This window comes from Rana temporaria, chromosome 1 (assembly GCF_905171775.1).
Source record: "Rana temporaria chromosome 1, aRanTem1.1, whole genome shotgun sequence".
Taxonomy (NCBI): domain Eukaryota; kingdom Metazoa; phylum Chordata; class Amphibia; order Anura; family Ranidae; genus Rana; species Rana temporaria.
The window spans coordinates 172152458-172174005 of NC_053489.1; the positions used below are offsets into that span (position 1 = coordinate 172152458).

The 21548-nt window shown below is 40.9% G+C and overlaps 1 protein-coding gene across 2 annotated transcripts in view; it reads right to left on the reverse strand.

Annotated features, from left to right (window-relative positions):
- The window catches only part of RPH3A (rabphilin 3A), a 373169-nt gene that overhangs the window by 106305 nt on the left and 245316 nt on the right, over positions 1-21548 (reverse strand). For both annotated transcript variants that reach the window (XM_040346131.1, XM_040346123.1), the window contains 3 exons: positions 19917-20000; positions 16955-17120; positions 11848-11889 (listed from right to left, as the gene is read on the reverse strand). In XM_040346131.1, the coding sequence (XP_040202065.1) occupies positions 11848-11889; positions 16955-17120; positions 19917-20000 (292 nt within the window). The remainder of the gene's footprint in view (positions 1-11847; positions 11890-16954; positions 17121-19916; positions 20001-21548) is intronic.

A 21548-nucleotide genomic window follows, 5' to 3' on the forward strand; every position in this document is an offset into this window, starting at 1 on the left:
CAGAACCAATGAGCTGTGGCTTGAGTAAAAGATCTCCATTTCGCCAAATGAGGTGCTAGCTGAAAGCCAGGCTGAGACCAGTGAGGAAAACAGTAAATTTCTAATTTTTTTAAGAAATCTCCTGGGGGCTTGGCACAATTTTACATGGTATACCCTGAATATGGGTGCAAGAAGGTGGATTTAGCCTTCTCATTGGCCATACAGAGCAAACTGACCAAATCCACTCTCTCCTGCTAATACTTATCTTCTCTGTACTTCCCCACAGCACTGGTTACTTGCTGGAGCCATCAATCCAATACCTGTGTAAGCTTCATGTCAGTCATCTTTAGAGTTTACACAGGTTAATAACCTTCCTTGCTCTCCCGTGTGACAGGATCTAACCTGGCAATTGGCTGCCCAGGCCACAGTGCTGCTCTTTAAGGGGCGAAAGGGCAGATGGTACCCTAGATGGATGGAGCTCTGACAAATGAATAGGGGTAGTGAGGAAGCATGGGGAAGAGAGAAACTATCAACAGAGGTGAATGGGGATCAGCAGGGGTAAATGGGGGGGTGGGGGGGGGGGTTGTTATTAACATAGTTGGTCACTTTACCTGAAAATCACACCATAGTAAAGGCATGACATCTGCTGATCTCTCATCCAAAAATATCTCACAATGAATTAAAGCTAGTGGGTCAGCATAATCACTCCTTATTTTATATTGGCAATCTTACCTTAATGGAAAAGGTATCTAGACTTTCCATTAAACTCAATTAAGGGAGCAGAGATTAAGGGTGCGTGAGAAAGGGGGGGTCCTGCTTCTACTCTTTGAGAAAAAACAACCCTGGTAAAAGGTATTGTTATGTTAACTGATGCTGCTAAATTTGACTTTGATGTCTAGCCATTAATAACCTCTGATGACAAAAAAGAAAGTGCACAAACATTATATGGACACCTTCATATAACCTTTATTAAAACTAATAGAATTTGTTAGTCACAAATGTTCTTTATAGACTTGCTATATCACATAAAATGGCATCCAGGAAGAGACCTGCTCAACCCTTTTCCCGCGTACAGACGGTCGTTTTATGTGATGAAAAAAAATGACGTTTTATGTGATGTTAAAAAACAATGTTTTTGAAACTTCATTTTCAAAAACGACGTAGCATTCACACTATCATTTTTTCAAAATGCTCTAGCAAAGCGTGGTTACGTTCAGCACGTACGACGGCACTCTGTTCCATTCAAGCTCACTTCATAACTTGCTTCTGAGCATGAGCGGGTTTAAAAACGTTGTTTTAAACGTTGTTTTGCCCACACACTATCATTTTAAATGACACAAAAAACGACACAAAAAATTGAAGCATGTTCGAATTTTTTTTTTGTCGTTTTTCAGAAGACATAAAACAAAGTTTTCCCCACACACGGTAATTTTAAATGACGTTTTAAAAAATTTTGTTTTTTTTTCATCTCAAAAAGTGATGGTGTGTACGCGGCATTTACTGCACAGAAGAAATGCCTGTAGAAGATCCTGTTAGGGAGCATGCAGCCACTGTCTCTAGCATGTATTACTGATGACTGGTTTCAAGGGTGGACCCTCTTCATTCGTTCCAGTGACAAGCTCTGTCAATCATCATCAGTGTGTCCAATTCATGACAACTGAGTTCTGCCTGAGCTCAACATTAGTATTGGCCATGAAGAACTCTTCTTTCAGGAGAGGAGCAGAGAAGCTGGAAAGTAATGTCTAAATAAAGGATTTTCTTTACAATTCAATAGCAGTTCATTGGAGAGGCAAACTTTTAGGCATACATGTATGGATCTGTATTTCATGTTTTTTATTTTTAAAGTTCATGAGAGTTCTTTTTGTATAACTAAAGGGTTAACTACGGAAGATAGATATAGAGGATATTTAAAAAAAAAAGGACATAATAAAGACATCAAATGATGTGATCGCTCAGATAAGGTAGAAGAACCTGTTCCTATGAATCATCTTACTGATATTTAATCTTGAATGTCATCTTGAGAGCTAGAAGATGCTGTAAAGCATACACAAGTGTATTTTATATGTGTGCTCATGCAGTGAATCCTAAATATTTAATATGCTGTTCTTTAAGTAGATGTCCAGCTAAAGAAAAACAAGAAAAACTGCGCTAATTACACATAAAGATGAAAGAAAATAAAAATAAACATAAAAGGCAGCAGCTTGCGTGCGATACACAGAACCAGGAATACAAAGAAAAGAAAAGCTGCCCCAAAACAATTTTAAAATTAAATAAATTATAATTAAAATTTCAATTGTGAATATTAAGCAAGTCCAAAAAAGTCCCATTGAAAACGTTTGAGTAATGACGAAACACGTCTGGGAGGACGTGCAGTGATGTCACCACACTAAGGAGGAAGGGCTCTGCTAGTTGCCGACCGGCACTTTGTTTTCTACGCTGCATGTTTTTATCTGCTCTTGTAAGTACAATATATGCTTTTTAAAAAAAAGTACGTTTTACGGAATTACACTATTGTGCACCCTTTTTCTACCCATATATCTGGATGAGCCTGAGATTGCGCCGGAAGTTCTTCCCCGGGAATTTGTCTCCCCCCGCAGTCCATTTAAATAAAGGCCGCGTTGGGCTATAGCCAACTGAAAATTAAGCTTGCCCTCTGGTAAGCGGCCTCATATCTCGGTGGAGGGTTGTCACTTCAGTGTGGAAATACTTGTCACATCACGGTGGTGTTTGTCCTCAGGATCATGTATATGTATGCACTTTTAGTGCGTTTTGGGACTATACACTAAGGCCCCATACACACGGGAGGATTTATCCGCGGATACGGTCCAGCGGACCGTTTCCGCGGATAAATCCTCTCGAGGATTTCAGCAGATTTTAATGCGATGGAGTGTACTCACCATCGCATTGAAATCCGCGCCGAAATCCTCTGGCGATGACGTGTCGCCGCGATTATGATGCGGCGACGTGCGCGACGCTGTCATATAAGGAATTCCACGCATGCGTCGAATCATTACGACGCATGCGGAGATCCCTTCGGACGGATGGATCCGGTGAGTCTATACAGACCAGCGGATCCATCCGTTGGGATGGACTCCAGCAGATGGATATGTTCTGCATGTCAGCGAATATTCGATCTGCTGGAATCCATCCCAGGGGAGATATATCCGCGGAAACAGATCTGCTGGCGTGTACACACCATAGGATCTATCCGCTGAAACCCATTTGCTGGGATTTATCTGCGGATGGATTCTATGGTGTGTACGGGGCCTAAGATGTCCAGCTAAAACTTTTTTTTTGGTGGTTTGGAATAGGGAAGGATTAGAATCATTCAGGCATATTCTTAAAGATCTGAGGCGGCGGAACGTATGTCCTTTACGTTACGCCGCCGTATCTGCTGATACGTCGGCGTAAATTATTTGAGAATATGGCCCATTGTCAAGTTTGCACAGGTATTTAGGGCACCATTACACAAATTTACAATCTCTTAATGCCGCGTACACACCATCACTTTATGTGATGAAAAAAAATGACGTTTTTAAAAACGTCACTTTAATTGACTGTGTGTGGGGGAAAACGTCGTTTTATGTCTTGTAAAAAACGACCAAAAAAAATTGAAGCATGCTTCAATTTTATGTGTCGTTTTTCAAAAGTGCACTTTTTACTTCACAGAAATTGACCGTGTGTAGCAAAAAACGTCGTTTTCTAAGACGTTTTTTCATCCACGCATGCCCAGAAGCTACTTATGAAGCAAGCTTCAATGGTAAAACGTGGTGGAACGTAACCTCGCTTTGCAAGATCATTGTGAGAAAACGATGGTGTGTAGGCAACTTCGTCTTTGAAAATTGAAGTTTCAAAAACGTCATTTTTTACTTCACAGAAAGTGTCGTTTTTTTTCATCACATAAAGTGATGGTGTGGACGCGGCATTACTCTCTCAGTATGAATGTTTTTCTCAGACAGGAAGTGAGTGAAAATCAACACAGACAGTAATACAATTTTTTTTCTAGTAGACTTGAAGAAGGCTAAAACCCTGCCAGTTCCCTCACTTTCTGTGTGATTAAAAAATTGTCACCAAGACAGTAAGGGCCCATGCACACCATGGTCCCACGTTAGGTTGTGTATAACACGAGCATGCTGGTGTGCGTTATGTAGCTTGGTGTGATGCATTATTACCTTTTTCCCTTCTTTTAACTTTATTAAAATTTCACAAAATAAGCACTTAAAGGGGTTGTAAAGGATTTGTTTTCCCCCTAAATAGCTTCCTTTACCTTAGTGCAGTCCTCCTTCACTTACCTCATCCTTCGATTTTGCTTTTAAATGTCCTTATTTCTTCTGTGAAATCCTCACTTCCTGTTCTTCTGTCTGTAACTCCACACAGTAATGCGAGGCTTTCTCCCTGGTGTGGAGTGTCATGCTCGCCCCCTCCCTTGAAGGGGGAGGGGGCGAGCAGGAGAGTCAGGAAACTCTCTACATTGCAGATAGAGAAAGGAGCTGTGTGTTAGTGGGCGTCCTGACTCTCCTGCTTACCCCCTCAAGGGAGCACAACACTCCACACCAGGGAGAAAGCCTTGCATTACTCTGTAGAGTTACAGACCGAAGAACAGGAAGTGAGGATTTCTCACAAGAAATAATGACATTTAAAAGCAAAATCGAATGATGAGGTAAGTGAAGGAGGACTGTACTAAGGTAAAGGAAGCTTTTTAGGAAAACATTTTTTTACCTTTACAACCCCTTTAATTAAACTTTAAAAATGTGTTAATGTGCATTGTAACCCATCGCTCTGTGTTGCTTTGTGTAAAAATGCAGACATGTTTTTTTAAACCACACTAAAGCACCTGTAGGGAGTGAACAGGACACATAGAAAACAATTATTTTCTCTGTGTTCTTAAACTGGGTCTCCTCAATGCATCTGGTGTAAATGACCCCTATGTGAAGGCAAATCAGAGCCCTGAAAAGTAGTTTAAAGTTATCATGTTAGTATGGTGGCAGCAGCAACGGCATGTAAACAAACTCCAGGCTGCTGTATTTGGCATTTTGCATTTTTTTATAACCTCCGCCTGCCAGCCTTCTTGTAGACCACTTTACACAGTTGGGAAGTTGCCACTTGCTGATCCCCCTGGGGAGTATGGACCCAGGGGCACTCAGCTCTGAGCAATTTTCCAAAATCATGGCAATTACATTGTGCTTGTGCGCACTTAAATTAATTTGAGAGTAATTTTTATGGAAAATGTATGTTATATAAACAGTAGCTTTCTTTCCTTCCACCCTACATAATTGTATAAAATAGCAGCTTTATCTGGTATATTTTAAAAATGGTCAACTGAATACAAATACAGAGTGTTTATTTCAAAAACCTTGTTTGTCTGTACAATTTATGATTATATACCGACATGGGGGAGGCATGTACAAGCTAAGCTTCTCTGCAGGGTTTTTACTGGTCCTCTTACTTTAATGCAAATCTACCATATCTACCTGTAACTGATGGAAGATAATGGAGTGTCTGCATTTTCTAACACCAGAAACCTCCATCATGTACCTGATAGTTGGGATCTTATCCCAGGCTCCAAGATCATATTAAGCATGTCAATAGAGAGGTGTTTTTGTTTTTGTGTTTTTTAGGCCCTTTTAATTAATGTGAAAAGTATTTTATTGATTAATCCACTTTGCAATTGAATACATGAAAAGTTCAGCGTTAGCCATATCATGCTCATATACCCCCTTTTCCATTTCTGGAGTGGACATGGCACCTTAATGAGACCCTCCTGGAAGACTCTGGGGCCGGGTTCACACCTATGCGAATTGCATAGAGATAAGAGAGCTGAAATTCGCACCACACAAGTGTGAATCCAGCCTGGGGGTTATTTAGGAAAGGCAAATCCACTTTGCACTACAAATGAACAGCAAGTGCACTTGAAATTGCACTGAAAGTGCACTTGGAATTGCAGTCGCTGTAAATCTAAAGGGTAGATCTGAAAGGAGGGGAAACTCTGCTGATTGTATCATCCAATAATGTGCAAGCTAAAATGCTGTTTTTTATTTTCCTTGCATGTCCCCCTCGGATCTACAGCGACTGCACTTCCAAGTGCACTCTCAGTGCACTTTCAAGTGCACTGGCAGTGCGCTAGTAGCGCAAAGTGGATTTTCCTTTAGTAAATAATCCCCTCTGTCTGCTACCAAACAGTATTAACCACTATCACCATTTTTCTAGTTGACCATGAAGCCAACACCACACCTCTCCCACTCTAATCAGAAAGGGTGGTTTTCATCCAGCCTGGGGCCTGCCTCAAAAAAGAAAAATAAAGATATCCCCAAAGCCATCTGAAGACTACAATCGCTAGAAACCAGACGCAAACAATCTCTGACATCAGTCACCAGATCTCTGCAACAAGAACTTCCCTTCATCAAATACACAATTAAGCCTCCAGGAATTATATGTAATGGGTCTCTACTCAGGTCTATCAATATAGATAGTAATAAAAGGGGTCAGTCCTTGGTAGGAAATCTTCATCCCTGCACCACCTGAACATACGCTGTACATCCCCTCAATTAAATTATATCATCGCCTACCCACATCCTTCAAAGATTTAGCAATCCCTTCTCTTAAAGGAGAAGTAAGGCCAAATCTTTTTTTGTACCTACTTCTCCTATGGATCACAGGAGTGCAGTTTGTTCTGTTCTGTTAATCCAGGTTAATTCCAACAAGTGTTTCCATTATGATTCTACATGTGTGTCATTCATGGATACAGATTGGAGACTTACTCAAGAGCTTTGCAGTAACATGCATTATCAGCAGGGCCGATCCGCCCTATAGGCTCACTATGCAAGCCGCTTAGGGCCCCTGCAAGGCTGCGGAGGGCCCCCCAAATTACTAGAGGCCCCGCCTGGTAATTTGGCCCCCGCTTCTCAACTTTAATGTGACATGTCATCTTCGGCAGCCCCCCCCCACCATCCCGCTTCCCAACTTTAATGTGACATGCAATTTTGCTTAGGGCCCCAGGGAGGTCAGGATCGGCACTGATTATCAGTACCGCCAACCCCCCCCCCCCCCCCGCCCCCAGGAAAGTTACATACTTTGAACTTTCTCAGGAGGCCTAACCTGTATACAAGGGAGATCTTTTCATCCTAGCATTCATCTTGTGTAGCCCACTGTCCTCCTTTCTAACTCTTCATGGCTTTTATCCTTGGTGAGACCAAGCATCAGGAAATGTTAACGTATACAATTTCCATGTACTGTGAAGCAAAATAATAGTGTAATAAAATTCTCCTCTTGCAACAAAAAAATTGTAATATACCGAAACTCCTCTATTGCTTCCAGTTCCATTTTTCATTGCAGCCTGTACTTTTTTTTAAACTCAGCATTAAAATTCCTATCCGCTTAATTTCTGCATAAAGTATTGTTATAGTGGCTTGCAAGGGCCCTTTAAACTCCAGTATAGCTTGCTGCCTGCTGGGACTACTTTCCTACTTGCCAGTGCTCTGTCCATCAACGTAAACAGGCAGCTCATTACTCAGAAGCAGACAAGACATGCATGCACATTGTGGACAAGGCGCAAAGCATAATTGAACATGTAACCCTATTTAATGTGAAAGTGTTTTTGGTGGACCCAAGTGCAAAAATGAAAAATGCTCTGACTGTTTAATATTACTTTATTGACAAGAGACTGAGGGGCAGATCCACATACATCTGCGCCGGGCGCAGCGTATGTAAGATACGCTACGCCGCTGTAACTTACTTTGCTTTGGTTTGAATCCTCAACGAATTTGCGCCGTAAGTTACGGCGTAAGGGCGCAGAATTCAAATGGATCTAATGGGGGCGTGTTTTATGCCAATACGTCGTGACCCGACGTAAACAACTTTTTTTGGAACTGCGGGTATCCCAGTGCGCATGCTCGAAATTAAACCTGAACCCTCCAATGCTTACGACAGTGACGTCATTCTACGCAAATTCCTATTCGCGAACGACTTACGCAAACTACGTAAAAAATTCAAAATTGTATGCGGGAGGGACGGCCATACTTAACATTGAGTACGCCTCATTACAGCAGCTTTAACTATACGCCGGAAAAAGCCGAATGCAAACGACGGGAAAAAAAGCGACGGGGAGACGTACGTTCGTGGATGGCCGTAAATAGCTCATTTGCATACTCAACGCGGATTACAACGGGAACGCCACCTAGCGGCCGCCGAAAAATTGCATCTTAGATCCGACGGCGTACGAAAACGTACGCCTGTCGGATCTAGCCGAGATGCCGTCGTATCTTGTTTTGAGGATTCAAAACAATGTACGACGCGGGAATTTTGAAATTATGCCGGCGTATCAATAGATACGCCGGCGTAATTTCTTTGTGGATCTACCCCTGAAATTCTTTCCAGAAGCACTCTGATAAACCTTTTGGTGTATGTATAGGCAAGGCTGCAGCAGATTTTTAGAAAGGAGTGTTTATTACAGGCAACATATACTGTAGCAATATAATACATTTTCAGAGAACAATGTTGATCGCTGCAGTCATTTTTTTTATAAAGCTTTAAGTGCTTTCTTATTTCTTTTTATTAAATGAAGAAACTTGCAGATTCGCCAATAGAGCAAGGGTAGATTATCTACTACATTGACTCAACCTAACAGCATAACTAGTGAGAGAAGGTATCAGACCCACAGTACTCTATGAATTGGTTGACTCATAGGGGTTGTTTTACCAACAGAAAACAGACTTGTAACATTGCAAGGAAAGTCGCTCCAGCGCGTACACAAATACAGTACCTGGCCATGCGCCGCTGATGTCTTTTATGATGTGGCGGCAGCGCAGGAGGCGTTTATGCGTGTTCCCCGGTGGGCAGATGGCTGGCTAAGGTATGCACAGTTTGCTCTGGGGTGTTGGAGTCTTGGTTTGGTATTGCAGCCATGCATGCATGACAGGGGTGGCTGTGGATTCCATCAGTGCCCAGCGGACACCTTTGGATGACAGTGTGGTCACACATGTGCGGCATCACCTATTGGAATGGCTGCATTCCCAACACACCATCCTGATGATATGTTAACACACACAGGTGTATCCAATTAGATAGAATGCCACACAGAAAAATAACTGTCCACCTTCTCCCCCTTCCCTACTTATAGATCTGGTTGATTTATTAGTCTTAGGAGCTGCATAGTCTTGCTAACACCAGGGAAGGAAGGGGGGACACTGACCGGCTCATCCCTCCTTATTTTACCAGCCGATCCACTACTCCAGGTCCACTTAGCAAGCTTGGACTTTTGCATTGATCTGATATACCAGGTAACAGGGGCATTATCTCATATTCCTCTTTCCCTCCCTGAATACATATGTTGATATCAGGCTTTGGGTGGAGCTCATAGGAGGGGGGCTGTGTATCAAGTACCTTTGAATACATTTTATCATATGTACTCTGGATGACCCGCTTTTTCTTTTCTCACATTGGGGAGTAGGAGTGTATTGGGAAATAATAAGGGCTTCCTACATTATAGGAATATCAGAAATAGCCCTAAAGAATTACATTTTTGCTCCCCCCCCACATTCCATACTCACACCCACCCATTAGTTTAGCCTTACAGGGGTTGTAAAGGTAATTGTTTTCCCCCTAAATGGCTTCCTTTACCTTAGTGCAGTCCTCCTTCACTTACCTCATCCTTCCATTTTGCTTTTAAATGTCCTTTTTTTCTTCTGAGAAATCCTCACTTTCTGTTCTTCTGTCTGTAACTACACACAGTAATGCAAGGCTTTCTCCCTGGTGTGGAGAAAGCCTCTTGAGGGGGAGGGGGCGAGCAGGAGGGTCAGGACGCTATCTACTTTGCAGATAGAGAAAGGACCTGTGTGTTAGTGGGCATCCTGACACTCCTGCTCGCCCCCTCCCACTCAAGAGGCTTTCTACACACCAGGGAGAAATTGTCGCATTACAGTGTTAAGTTACAGACAGAAGAACAGGTGACAAGTGAGGATTTCTCATAAGAAATAAGGACATTTAAAAGCAAAATCGAAGGATGAGGTAAGTGAAGGAGGACTGCACTAAGGTGAAGGAAGCTAGTTAGGATTTTTTTTTTACCTTTACAACCCCTTTAATATCATCACAGGATATTTGTTGTTGTAGATAATTTATCACAATACACAAGTTGGAGGTCTAAGATTGGATGACCCATGGATGACGCTTTGGTTTGGACTACTCCACCAATCAAGGAAGTTGGTAACAGCTGGTCATAGGATAATATAATGTTAGATACTGTGTATATCTATATCCACTGAGGTATGTGGAGTGCCTACCTTTTGAGACTTTACACGTTCGCTTTTAATGATAGTAATAAAATTGTTAGGTAAAGGTTTTATTTTAGAGCTTGACTGTCATTTGCTTTCCTGAAGGCAGGGACCCGTGATATGCAACTGCGTCGAAAGTCACAGCAAGCCATTCATCACCTGAATCCCACAAGGTTGATGATTCAATTTTGTACTGTGTAGAACAAATAATTCTTAAATATATGGAATTGTGTGTTATGTCTTTGTCTTGAATATATGTTGTAATGTTTTTAAACGACTTGAATTTTTTTTTTAAATGTTTTACTTATGTGGTACCGTTAAAGTCCTCAATACCAGTTTATAGGGTCTTTTTGTAATACAGCAAAGCGTGTATATGTAATAAGCAGATATTGCTGTTCTCCTGTACATACAGTATGCAATTCCAAACTATACATTCAAAGTTATTTTGTAAGACTGGATTCACACAGGTCTGGCTGTGGTTTGCAGCCTGGTGTCCTGTGCATTTGTGTTTACCGGTTCAGGTGCAAATTGTTCCCTGAATTCGCACCTGAACCGGACCCAAAAAAGCACAGGACAGTTTTAAAATTCGCACCACAGCTGCCCCAGACATGTGTGAACCGGCTCCATTGAAAGCCGGTCACACTCACATATATGTAAACCCAGCCTCAATGATTAGCACCCACAGAGAACATTATTTATAAGGATATCGTAAATTTGTTTCCTTTAAACACAATGACCTACATTTTTGAAGTCAGAAGAAGAGGTAACAGACAAGTATAAGGATTCAGCTAGGCATACAAGCAGTAGAATGGTGAAAATGAAAAGCCCTGAGCAGGCCTGACTTGAGCTTACCTTTTAAAACTGTATTTTATTTTTATTTTTTTATGTTCTTGAATTCTATACTAAATTTTCAGCTTGTTCCCTTAACTGTAGTTTAGAATTTTACCATTCTTTATGCAGAATATGTAGAGTTGTAGACAAACATTGTAGTGCAAATGAATGAATAATAAAAGGTAAAATATAATTATAGGAGTGGCAGAGCATCATCACTATGGAAATTGTATCTCGTGTACAACTATACACCATACTGACGACAGAACAGATGTCCAACTCAAGCATTCCTGATTCTTATTTTTAAATTCCTCTTTTGCCTTGCAAATTGCTATATGTTGATGATTGCATGTGAATAGAGGCCCTGATTGGTATCCGAATCCAAAAACCAATTTCTCCGATTGTCTCTCATCATTCACAAATTATGCACATGGGAATCAGATGTGCAGCTTTTACTGTGTATGAGCAATGTCACCTTTTAACTGCGTACAGAACACCAGAGCAGAAATGGGTTTAAGGGATTAGACCATTCCTCTGTAAAAGGATGTGCATTAAATGTTTCTGTTTGCTGTGCAAGTTATACACTTACAGGTCCATTGAAAAAATTAAATTAGCCCTGGTTTCCATAGCAATAATCACAATCCACACTCCCAGAGAAAGCATTTTAGTCAGAATTAATTATGTTTCTAACTACTAATCTGTCACATAAAAGACAAATCACTGTAATACTTTTTATGCACGTTTAAATTAGTTTTCAAAGTTATTTACTTACCGTATGATTGTTGGTCTGGCTGAGTGGTATTCTCCCCTTGACCTTGAAAACATCAATTAACAGTAATGTTAAAAGTAGTATTAGCTCTAAAGCATTATCTAATCTCTAATCTATAAACAAAAAAAAATCCTAGAATTTCTTTCAATGTCCCCAAACAAAGGTAAAGCTTGTTTGATACTAGCACATTGTGTGAAATTTACCTTAGAATGAAGCCCTTCCAGCAGCGAGCTGTCATCGCTGACAGAGCTTCCATTTTCATTTTTTTTTTTGGGGTTAGCGGACTCCGGCTGTGTGAGTGGACAGAGCCGCAATTACATCACTCACGTGCATGCGCGCTGGAGCCACCGTTTACAGCACAGAACGCTGAAGAATGTCACTGGCTCCATGTACAGTAAATATCTCCTAAACGGTGCACATTTAGGAGATATTTAAGGTACCAATAGGCAAGTCTTATTATAGACAAATAAATCTCAACACAGTGACAAATATAAACATAACATTTCCATAAATCAGAATAAAATAAAAGTTCATATATATATTTATCAACTGTAATTTCTTGATTGCTGTTAACAAATATTCTACCACTGTGCTTCTACCACACTTCATGGATATAATAAGCTGCGCACACCTCCACCAGCTGTTATGCTTGCTCACCTCAACAATGAGACAAAAAAGCTCTGAATGAAAGCTCCCTCCTTTCTCTCCACTCCGATATCACTTCTCTTGCTCCAGCCTGTTGTTCAATACTGATATCTCGCTTAGGCCTCGTACACACGATAGGTTAACCAGAGGACAACGGTCTGATCGTGTGTGGGCCCCATAGGTTATTTAACCATCGGTTAAAAAAAAGCAAACTTGCTTTAAATTTAACCGATGGATTCCTAACTGATAGGTCAAAACCGATCGTTGGTAGGCACAACCATCGGTTAAAAATCCACGCATGCTCAGAATCAAGTCGACGCATGCTTGGAAGCATTGAACTTCGTTTTTTTCAGCACGTCATTGTGTTTTACGTCACCGCGTTCTGACCAGTGGCGGCTGGTGAAGATTTAGGATGAGGGGGCGCAAGACCCCGTCCCTCCACGTTTGGCCCCTCCCACTTCTCATAAGCCACACCCCTTTAGAATCCACCCACTCCTTCCCCTTATTCCACTCAGTGTCAGGAGTATACAGCCCCAGAATCAAAGGACAGAGTATACAGCCCCAGCATCACAGATCATGGTATATAGCGCAGCCTTACAGATCGCGCAAACAAATGAAAAAAATGTTAGTAAATCACATATATCTGCATTCTACAACCTGTAGATCGCACATATCTGCAACCTGTAAATCGCACAAATATGCATTCTACACCCTGTAAATCGTACAAATCTGCATTCTAGGAAAACACCTGGACACCCATCCACCTTGGAGCCATATACAATAACATGCTGGTATTTGTAGTTCTCCATCCTTTCCTGGGAAGATCAGGTGAATGCATTGCACAGCACCAGCCTGCTGAGAGTTGGCCCAAGAAGCATGTGTTGGTTATACAGGTCAGGAACATGCACACACCCCTTGCCTTGCACAAATAATACTAAATACATCTGAATCAGGAGTGGACAGCCTGGAGCCGGAGGACTATTGTACAGAAAACTGCACAGACAGTCATTGGTGATCAGAGTGGGATGTGGGGTCGATCTAGCAAGGACAAACTATCTTAGCATGGTAAGTGTGGCTCTCTCTGTCTTCTTACCTTGCTTTCAGCTCCGCTCGGGCCATGCAAAGAACTGATCTGCCGAAGTGACATCACTTCCGGTTTGTCTATTCCACAAAACCCGGAAGTAACAGCTACGATGCAAACAACAATGCTCCTGCCCAGCGCCCATAGTGATTATACGGGCGGAAGCTAATCGGCGGTTTGCATTGCGCCCGAAGGCGGGTTAAAAGCCCGCAAATGAAGCACCACGTCTGCAATCTCGTGATTGCATTGACGTGGTGCTTCCCATAGGGCACTGGTGACCAGCGCCCAAGTGAACTTAAAAACGAAAAAAAAAATGAATTTTATTTTTTTCTTAAAGGCGCCGTTTAAAAAAAAAATGTATTTCATTTTTTTTTTTTGGTGACTACAGGAGGGGGGCGGGGCCGCCACTGGTTCTGACACGATCGATTTTTTTTTGGTGTGTGGGCGCAACGGACCATCAGTTAGCTTCATCGGTTATCCTTCAGACCACTCTCATCGGATGGACTGATCGTGTTTAGAGGCTTTAGACAACTCACAGACAAGATATTTCCCCTCAGGATATTGTTAGTGTTCATGCAAATACAAATGCAAGAAACATAGTGCTCTCCATTTCACTACTTTATTCCAAATTCCCTTTAAAATATTACACTTACAAGAATAAAAAGATAAAATCGCTTATCACAGTATTACAAGACGTCTGCTTGCTCACCGCGCTGATGGCGTGACGTCACAGGCTCAGTTCCTCCCCTCTACATGCGTATCGCCTTATGATTGGGCTTTCTCAGTAGATACATATATTGAGAAAGCCCAATTGTAAGGTGATACGCGCATAGTGGGGAGGAGCCGAGCCCGTGATGTCACACCATCAGAGTGGTGAGCGAGTGGATGTCTTGTAATACAAGAATAAAAAGATAAAATCGCTTATCACGGTAAGTGCAATATTTTAAGGGGAATTTGGAATAAATTAGTGGAATGGAGAGCACTCTGTTTCTTGCATTTGTATTTGTATGAACACGAACCATATCCTGAGAGAGATATCAATATTGAACAACAGGCTGGAGCAAGCGAAGTGATATCGGAGTGGAGATAAGTGTGGTAGAAGCACAGTGGTGGAATATTTGTTCACAGCAATCAAATTACAGAAGTTACAGAAGTTGATAAATATATATATGAACTTTTATTTTATTCTGATTTATGGAAATTTTATGGTTATATTTGTCACTGTTTTGAGATTTAGTTTTTTAAAGTCACATAAGAGTTTAAATATTTCTGATGGCGAAGTGATACACTGAGAGTGTTCAGCAGCTGCAGATAATTTATTTTCAATTATAATATTTTGCACACTTTCACAATAATTTAATCTTAATTTATTTTGCAAGTAGCATTTTTTCTGCGGCGCTGATGGACCTTTACACAAGTCTTATTATAGGCTTACCCATAGGTACAAGTCATGTATGGGCGTTTATTTCCACTTTAAGCCTGGTACACAAGTAACGTTCTTAAACCCATCTGAATGAGACAACTGACAGATCGCCGTACTCACATTCAATGTTATTATGCCCCCCCCCCGCTGTGCCTTTGTGTAATGACAGGGGCGATCTCTCCCCTCCCCCCATCAGAACAAACTAATGAGTGCTCACAGTCATTGGCACAAAATCCAGTCGTTAGACCAGCTTCTGTCAGAAAGCCAGCTGTACACACTGACCAAATCTGAGACTGTACTTGATAAACTGACCAATACTGACCGATATTCAGCCTTTGTGTACCCAGCCTTAAACTAGAGTCAGGGACTATACTTCAAAGAGCAGCTCTGGCAAAGAACCGTGGTTTGCTCATGCAAAGACATTTAACTGAAACTACTTTTTTTAATGTACATTGTTGAATGAGTGTATAATTAGTGGGATATGTTTTTTGTCTTCCCTTTCTCAGCAGCTCAGAAGGGCAATTCCTGATGAGGTAGAGATAGCTATGCAAGTGACCTACAGCCAGGTGAGAGGTCCTCCACTGTCATAACTACCGGTAGTAAGTAGGCAGTGGGGCAAGAGCCTAATAGCACACAGCTTATCCAGAAGGCCCATCTACTGTGGGGAGCACTTCCCTGATTACTACCAAAGTACTCCAGTTCCATAGGCCTGGTGCTTCATCCTTGTGCCTAGAACCTCTTCAGCAATTAGTCTATGTTACCAGAACTACCCTGGACTTCATTGTGAGTAATATGGCCTATAAGGATAAAAGTTTATTACATTAAAACATTGCAATTATAAATATTTTGGTATAAATAATATAGTGGGAGAAAGAGTGAGGAGGAGCCTGTAAACATTGTTTTACTTTACAGCAGTAGGTTTATTCAATTGTAATTTTGCACAGCAACAGCCAACGTATTGGATTGTTGTCAGCCATTCAAGAGTCAGGGTTTCTGGTCAATTATCTTCAGTTTTCTCGGCAGACGGTGTGTGAATTTCTTTCTAAAGAGTTTGTCCAGGGATCCCTGTCAAACTTTGCAGTCAAAGCATGATTCAGCTCCCCTCTCTTCCAACCTAATCATTTTTCATGTTAACTGTCACAGTTTAAGTAAGAAGGGGATGTTTTTTAAGCTTAGAGCTGAACAGATTGCATTTATGATAGCTTAGGCAGGCCTGAGTTGCCAACGCTAGGATAGTTGTTTTTATTTTGTATTGGTTGAACTAGATGGACTTGTGTCTTTTTTCAGCCAGACTAACTATGTACGTTTGCTGTTTTATTAAAGTGGAGGTTCACCCGGAAATTAAAATTTTTAACATTAGATTCATGCTCATTTTGTCAAGGGGAATCGGGTAGTATTTTTAAAATCGAAGCCGTACTTACCGTTTTAGAGATACATCTTCTCCGCCGCTTCCGGGTATGGGCTGCGGGACTGGGCGTTCCTTCTTGATTGACAGTCTTCCTACAGGCTTCCGACGGTCGCATCTATCACGTCACGATTTTCCGAAAGTAGCCGAACGTCGGTGTGCAGGCGCCGTATAGAGCCACGCCGACGTTCGGCTTCTTTCGGCTTCTCGTGACGCAATAGATGCGACCATCGGAAGCCTGTCGGAAGACTGTCAATCAAATAGGAACACCCAGTCCCGAAGACCATACCCGGAAGCGGCGGAGAAGATGTATCTCTAAAACGGTAAGTACGGCTTCGATTTTAAAAATACTACCCGATTCCCCTTGACAAAATGAGCATGAATCTAATGTTAAAATTTTTTTTTAGGGTGAACTCCCGCTTTAATATTATATTGGGTAACCAATTTAATAATTAACCATGACCGTTCCAAACCCCAAAAAATGTTTTTAGAGGGTCTTATAGAGAATTATTGTTTTGCTAAGCATTGGTAAAACAAATCACAGTACTTTCCTCACCTCGGCCCTGAGCACGAGGGTAGCGTTTCTGCTCTGAAGCGGTTGTCTCTGATGTTGTAGAATCACTTGCAGGGTTCTGGGTTTTAGTTTTGCTCACTGGCATTGGCGGCGGAAGTTCGTGTTTTGGAAAGCCCTTGAAGAACCACGCCCCAGATCTTTTCCATACCTGCAGGCAGAAAGGTAAGGTTAGGTTTGTTTAGATATAACTGGATAGGTTGCTGATCATTAATTAATGTGATCAATTTCATAGCAATTTCCCAAATATACTGAAATCATATTTTGAATGTTGAACTGTCTTGTTTATTGTCCATTACCTAGGCATTAATAGGAATTAAGATGCTTAGCTTTTATTATGGTAGCAATCTGTCCATAAACTGTGTGAAAAACATCAACAACAGATGCTCATCAATTTAAGCACAACATGAGCAACACACAATAGAGGGCCATTCAGCAAGTTCTTGCAATCATTCCAGTTATATATATATCCCACTGTTAATGCAGATTTTAAATATATTTGAAAATATTTGCAACTGGGATTCCTGTTTATAAAATATTTTTTTTTTTACATTTCATCTGTGTATTTCTTGTCAGTATATTTCTGTGCATCAAACCTGATTGGCTCACAGTCCTGTCCCTCCCTCCTCCCTTCGAAGTGCTGCTGTGTAGGAGGTTGCAATATTCTATATATTGTCTATATTCATTACTGATTTATTAACCACTTAAATGGGTTGTAAAGGTTTGTTTTTTATTTTCTAAATAGGTTGCTTTAAGCTAGTGCATTGTTGGTTCACTTATCTTTTCCTTCAATTACCCTTCTAAATGTTTTTTTCTTTGTTTTCTTTGTCTGAATTTCTCACTTCCTGTTCCTCCTCAGTAAGATGTTCAGTAAGCTGTTCTAAATGACTTTCCACCGCTCGGATGATGGTGGAAAGCTTACCGAGGACAAACAGGAAGTGAGAAATTCAAACAAAGAAAAAAAGCATTTAGAAGGGAAATCGAAAGAAAAGTTTAGTGAACCAACAATGCACTAGCTTAAAGGAACCTATTTAGAAAATAAAAGATAAACCTTTACAACCCCTTTAAGGACCTTGACTGTTTTTTAAATTTGGCGTTTACAAGACTAAAACATTTTTTTTGCTAGAAAATTACTTAAAACCCCCAAACATTATATATATATTTTTTTCGAACACCCTAGAGAATAAAATGGCGGTCATTGCAATACTTTTTGTCACACCGTATTTGCGCAGCGGTCTTACAAGCGCACTTTTTGGGGAAAAAAATCACTTTTAGGAATTAAAAAATAAGACAACAGTAAAGTTAGCCCGATTTTTGTATATATTGTGAAAGATAATGTTACGCTGAGTAAAATGATACCCAACATGTCACGCTTAAAAATTGCGCCCGCTCGTGGAATGGCGTCAAACTTTTACCCTTAAAAATCTCCATAGGCGACGTTTTAAAAATTCTATAGGTTGCATCTTTTGAGCTACAGAGGAGCGGGCGCTACTCACGTATGCGTTCGCTTTTGCGTGCAAGCTCGTCGGGATGGGGCGCTTTAAAAAAAAAATTGTTTTCTTATTTATTTTTATTAATTTTTACACTGAAAAAAGAAATGGATCACTTTTATTCCTATTACAAGGAATGTAAACATCCCTTGTAATAGAAAAAAGCATGACAGGTCCTCTTAAATATGAGATCTGGGGTCAAAAAGACCTCAGATCTCATATTTAGACTTAAATGCAAAAAATACATTTGTAATTTGAAAAAAATGACAACAAGAAAATATTGCTTTAAGAAGCATGGGCGGAAGTGGGCCTGGGCACACCCTAATCACCCTATTCCCCCTTTTTCCTGTCTCCCCCATGCAGTACTGTCAACTTCTCCTTTCTTCGCTTAGGAGATAATATTTTATTGTCCGGCCCCTTCCTTTTCTAAATGAACACAGATCTGTACCAATCGCTCCTGTCTTAATTCTTAACTGAAGCATAGTGAACTATGTTTACTGCAGGCTGTTGAAAAAGGGACTGGGGAATCTCTGTCCTCAGTTTCTTTCTGTCTCAAAAGGGAGACATCAGGGGTCTGTTTAGACCCTTGATATTGCACCAAAGCCCCATAAATGGGCTCCCAGAAATACTGTATAAAAGTAATAAAAAATATTGTAAAAAATAATATTGTAAAAGATAATTATTATTTTTTTTTTTTAAAGAATAAAAAAATTATTGAGACAAAAAACTGCTGACACCAATCTTTTCTCTACTGATACCGTCCATTGCTCTGCTGGTATACACGCATGTGTGTTTGTGCTCTGGGGTGCACACCCTAATGTAATAGGCTGTGTACACAAATGGAATCATAGGTATAATCTCAGGCTCCTGCACACTTATCCTCCAGCTTTCTGCCCATACCTCTGTAGGGGCTCTCAGTTCAAAAACTGGGGGAAGAATGGAGGGACTAGCGTGATCAGCACACTCATAGTCTATTGAGAACTACAAGCAGTGTACTGCAGTGGAAGACAGGACTTGTATTTTAACCGTTCACAGATTGCTGTGAATAAATGACGTAGCTGTGCGGGCAGAGCACCTGCACATCCATGCAGATTTAAAAAAGGGACAGTAGCTTCAGGGAAGATGATCCCCACCTGCTGTCACAGTGGAAGGGAGTCAGGGGAAGAGGGGGGTAGGAGTTTGAACATGTTACACCCTAAATAGAGGTTTATTATGTAACATGTTCCTAAAGGTGTGCTTTAATGAATATACAGCTGCATTAATCTTTACCATTGATTATCTTCCTGGAGTTCAGCATTGTAAATAATATAACTCAGAACCAACAACGACCACTGTGTTTTTCACCATGTAAGCCATAACCAGAAATAGCACAGAATGTTTGCTTTTTTGCTTCAACACCAATAGATGATTCCAATTTGTGCACACCAACAGATGGCAGCCCTTCATATACCACCTACCTCACGTTGTTCACTGCATATTTTGCACAGCCAAATGGAATGAGGCCTACTGTTGGTCTGTATGCCACACTTTGTGCAAACATTCTGTAAATATAAAAGGTATGATTAATTAGAAAGGAACACCTAACAATACATGCATAGACAATGTTAATAGAGAGGTAATAGATAAGTGTAACAGTAAAACACTATGCTACATGATTCAAAACATTATAACAGTAAACAAATCATTTGCACATAGCAAAAAGACTATGATCCATTTTTGGAAATATTAGAAAGTCTATGCAGGGTCTCATTTATCAAGATCATGGTTCCATTCAAATTTGTCCTGTAATGTTCAAGAGGTTTTGCTGCTTATTCATGTAGCTTCCTCGGCTCTAATGTGTATCAGGAGCATACCTTGACATTTATAGCTTAATTGAATCACCATAGAATGTGTCAAGGTGCTGTCAGCGTGAGGAAAGGTATGTTGATAACTGACTTGTGTTTACATCGTGATCAGCTGTGATTGGACACAGATAATCACATGGTAAAGAGCCACTGTGATTGGCTCTTTACTCCAATATATGATCAGCTGTACAGAAAGCGAAATCACAGGAGGACATCATATGACGCCCTCCCGGCAAAACCGCACTGTATCCATGATTCGGCTATAGCGCAGTCGGGAACTGGTTAAGCTGATTGAATTACCTGTGTGGCTATAAATGCAGAGGTGTGCTTCCGAGACTCATTAGAGCAGATGAAGCTTCTTGGACTGGAAGTACAACATCTTCAACATTATAGAACAAGTCAAGTTGATTGTGAATAACTACTTCTAGGTAAAACATTATTAACATTCCTAATCATTTTCTCTTACAGGGTTTTACCAATTGCAAATAAATGGTTCAATTAGAAAGTGAAGTTGCACTTTGCAAGGAAATTTTGACAGAACTTAGTGAATGAGGTGAAGCGCTGTCGACTTCTATCATCCAATGATGTGTAAATAAAATGCTGTTTTTTTTGTTTTTTTTTCTTGCGTGTGATTGGGTATTCTTTGCAAAGTGAAATTTTACCTCATTCTTTAAGCTCTGTGGAAACTTCCCTTTTGGAAAATGAACCCCTAAATGTACATATGGTCAGTTCAAACCAGGTGTCATGACACATCGAATGTATTAAATACCCCAACATCATAAAATAATAGAACACATTGAATGCTGCAAAGGTCAAAAGGAAAGGAAGGAGGCATAGTTGGGCCTGTTATGATTTTTCTGTTACCTGAGGAGATTTTCACTTCACTTGCTGTCCAAGTTATATCTGTCAGGTAGTGAGGGGAACCATGGGAGTCCATAGGTAGGGACAAGGGAGGTCAAGTGCCCCCCTGGCAGGGCTGTTGCTACCTATAGGCAAGTGTGCATATCAATCGGGGGCACCGCGCTGCATGTCCCAAGGCTGTAAAGCAAAGCTCTCCCACAACTGCCTGTTACCTTTCACATGCTACAGACAGTGTCTACTAATACTCAGCCCGACAAGAACACTAATGATTTATCTCCTCTCCTACTCTTTGGCTCGGACTGCCGGCTGTGTGCTCTGCCTAGACATGAGTGAGAGGCCCAGTGTTCCCTTCTAGATAGGAGCTTTGAGAACACCCAACGCATG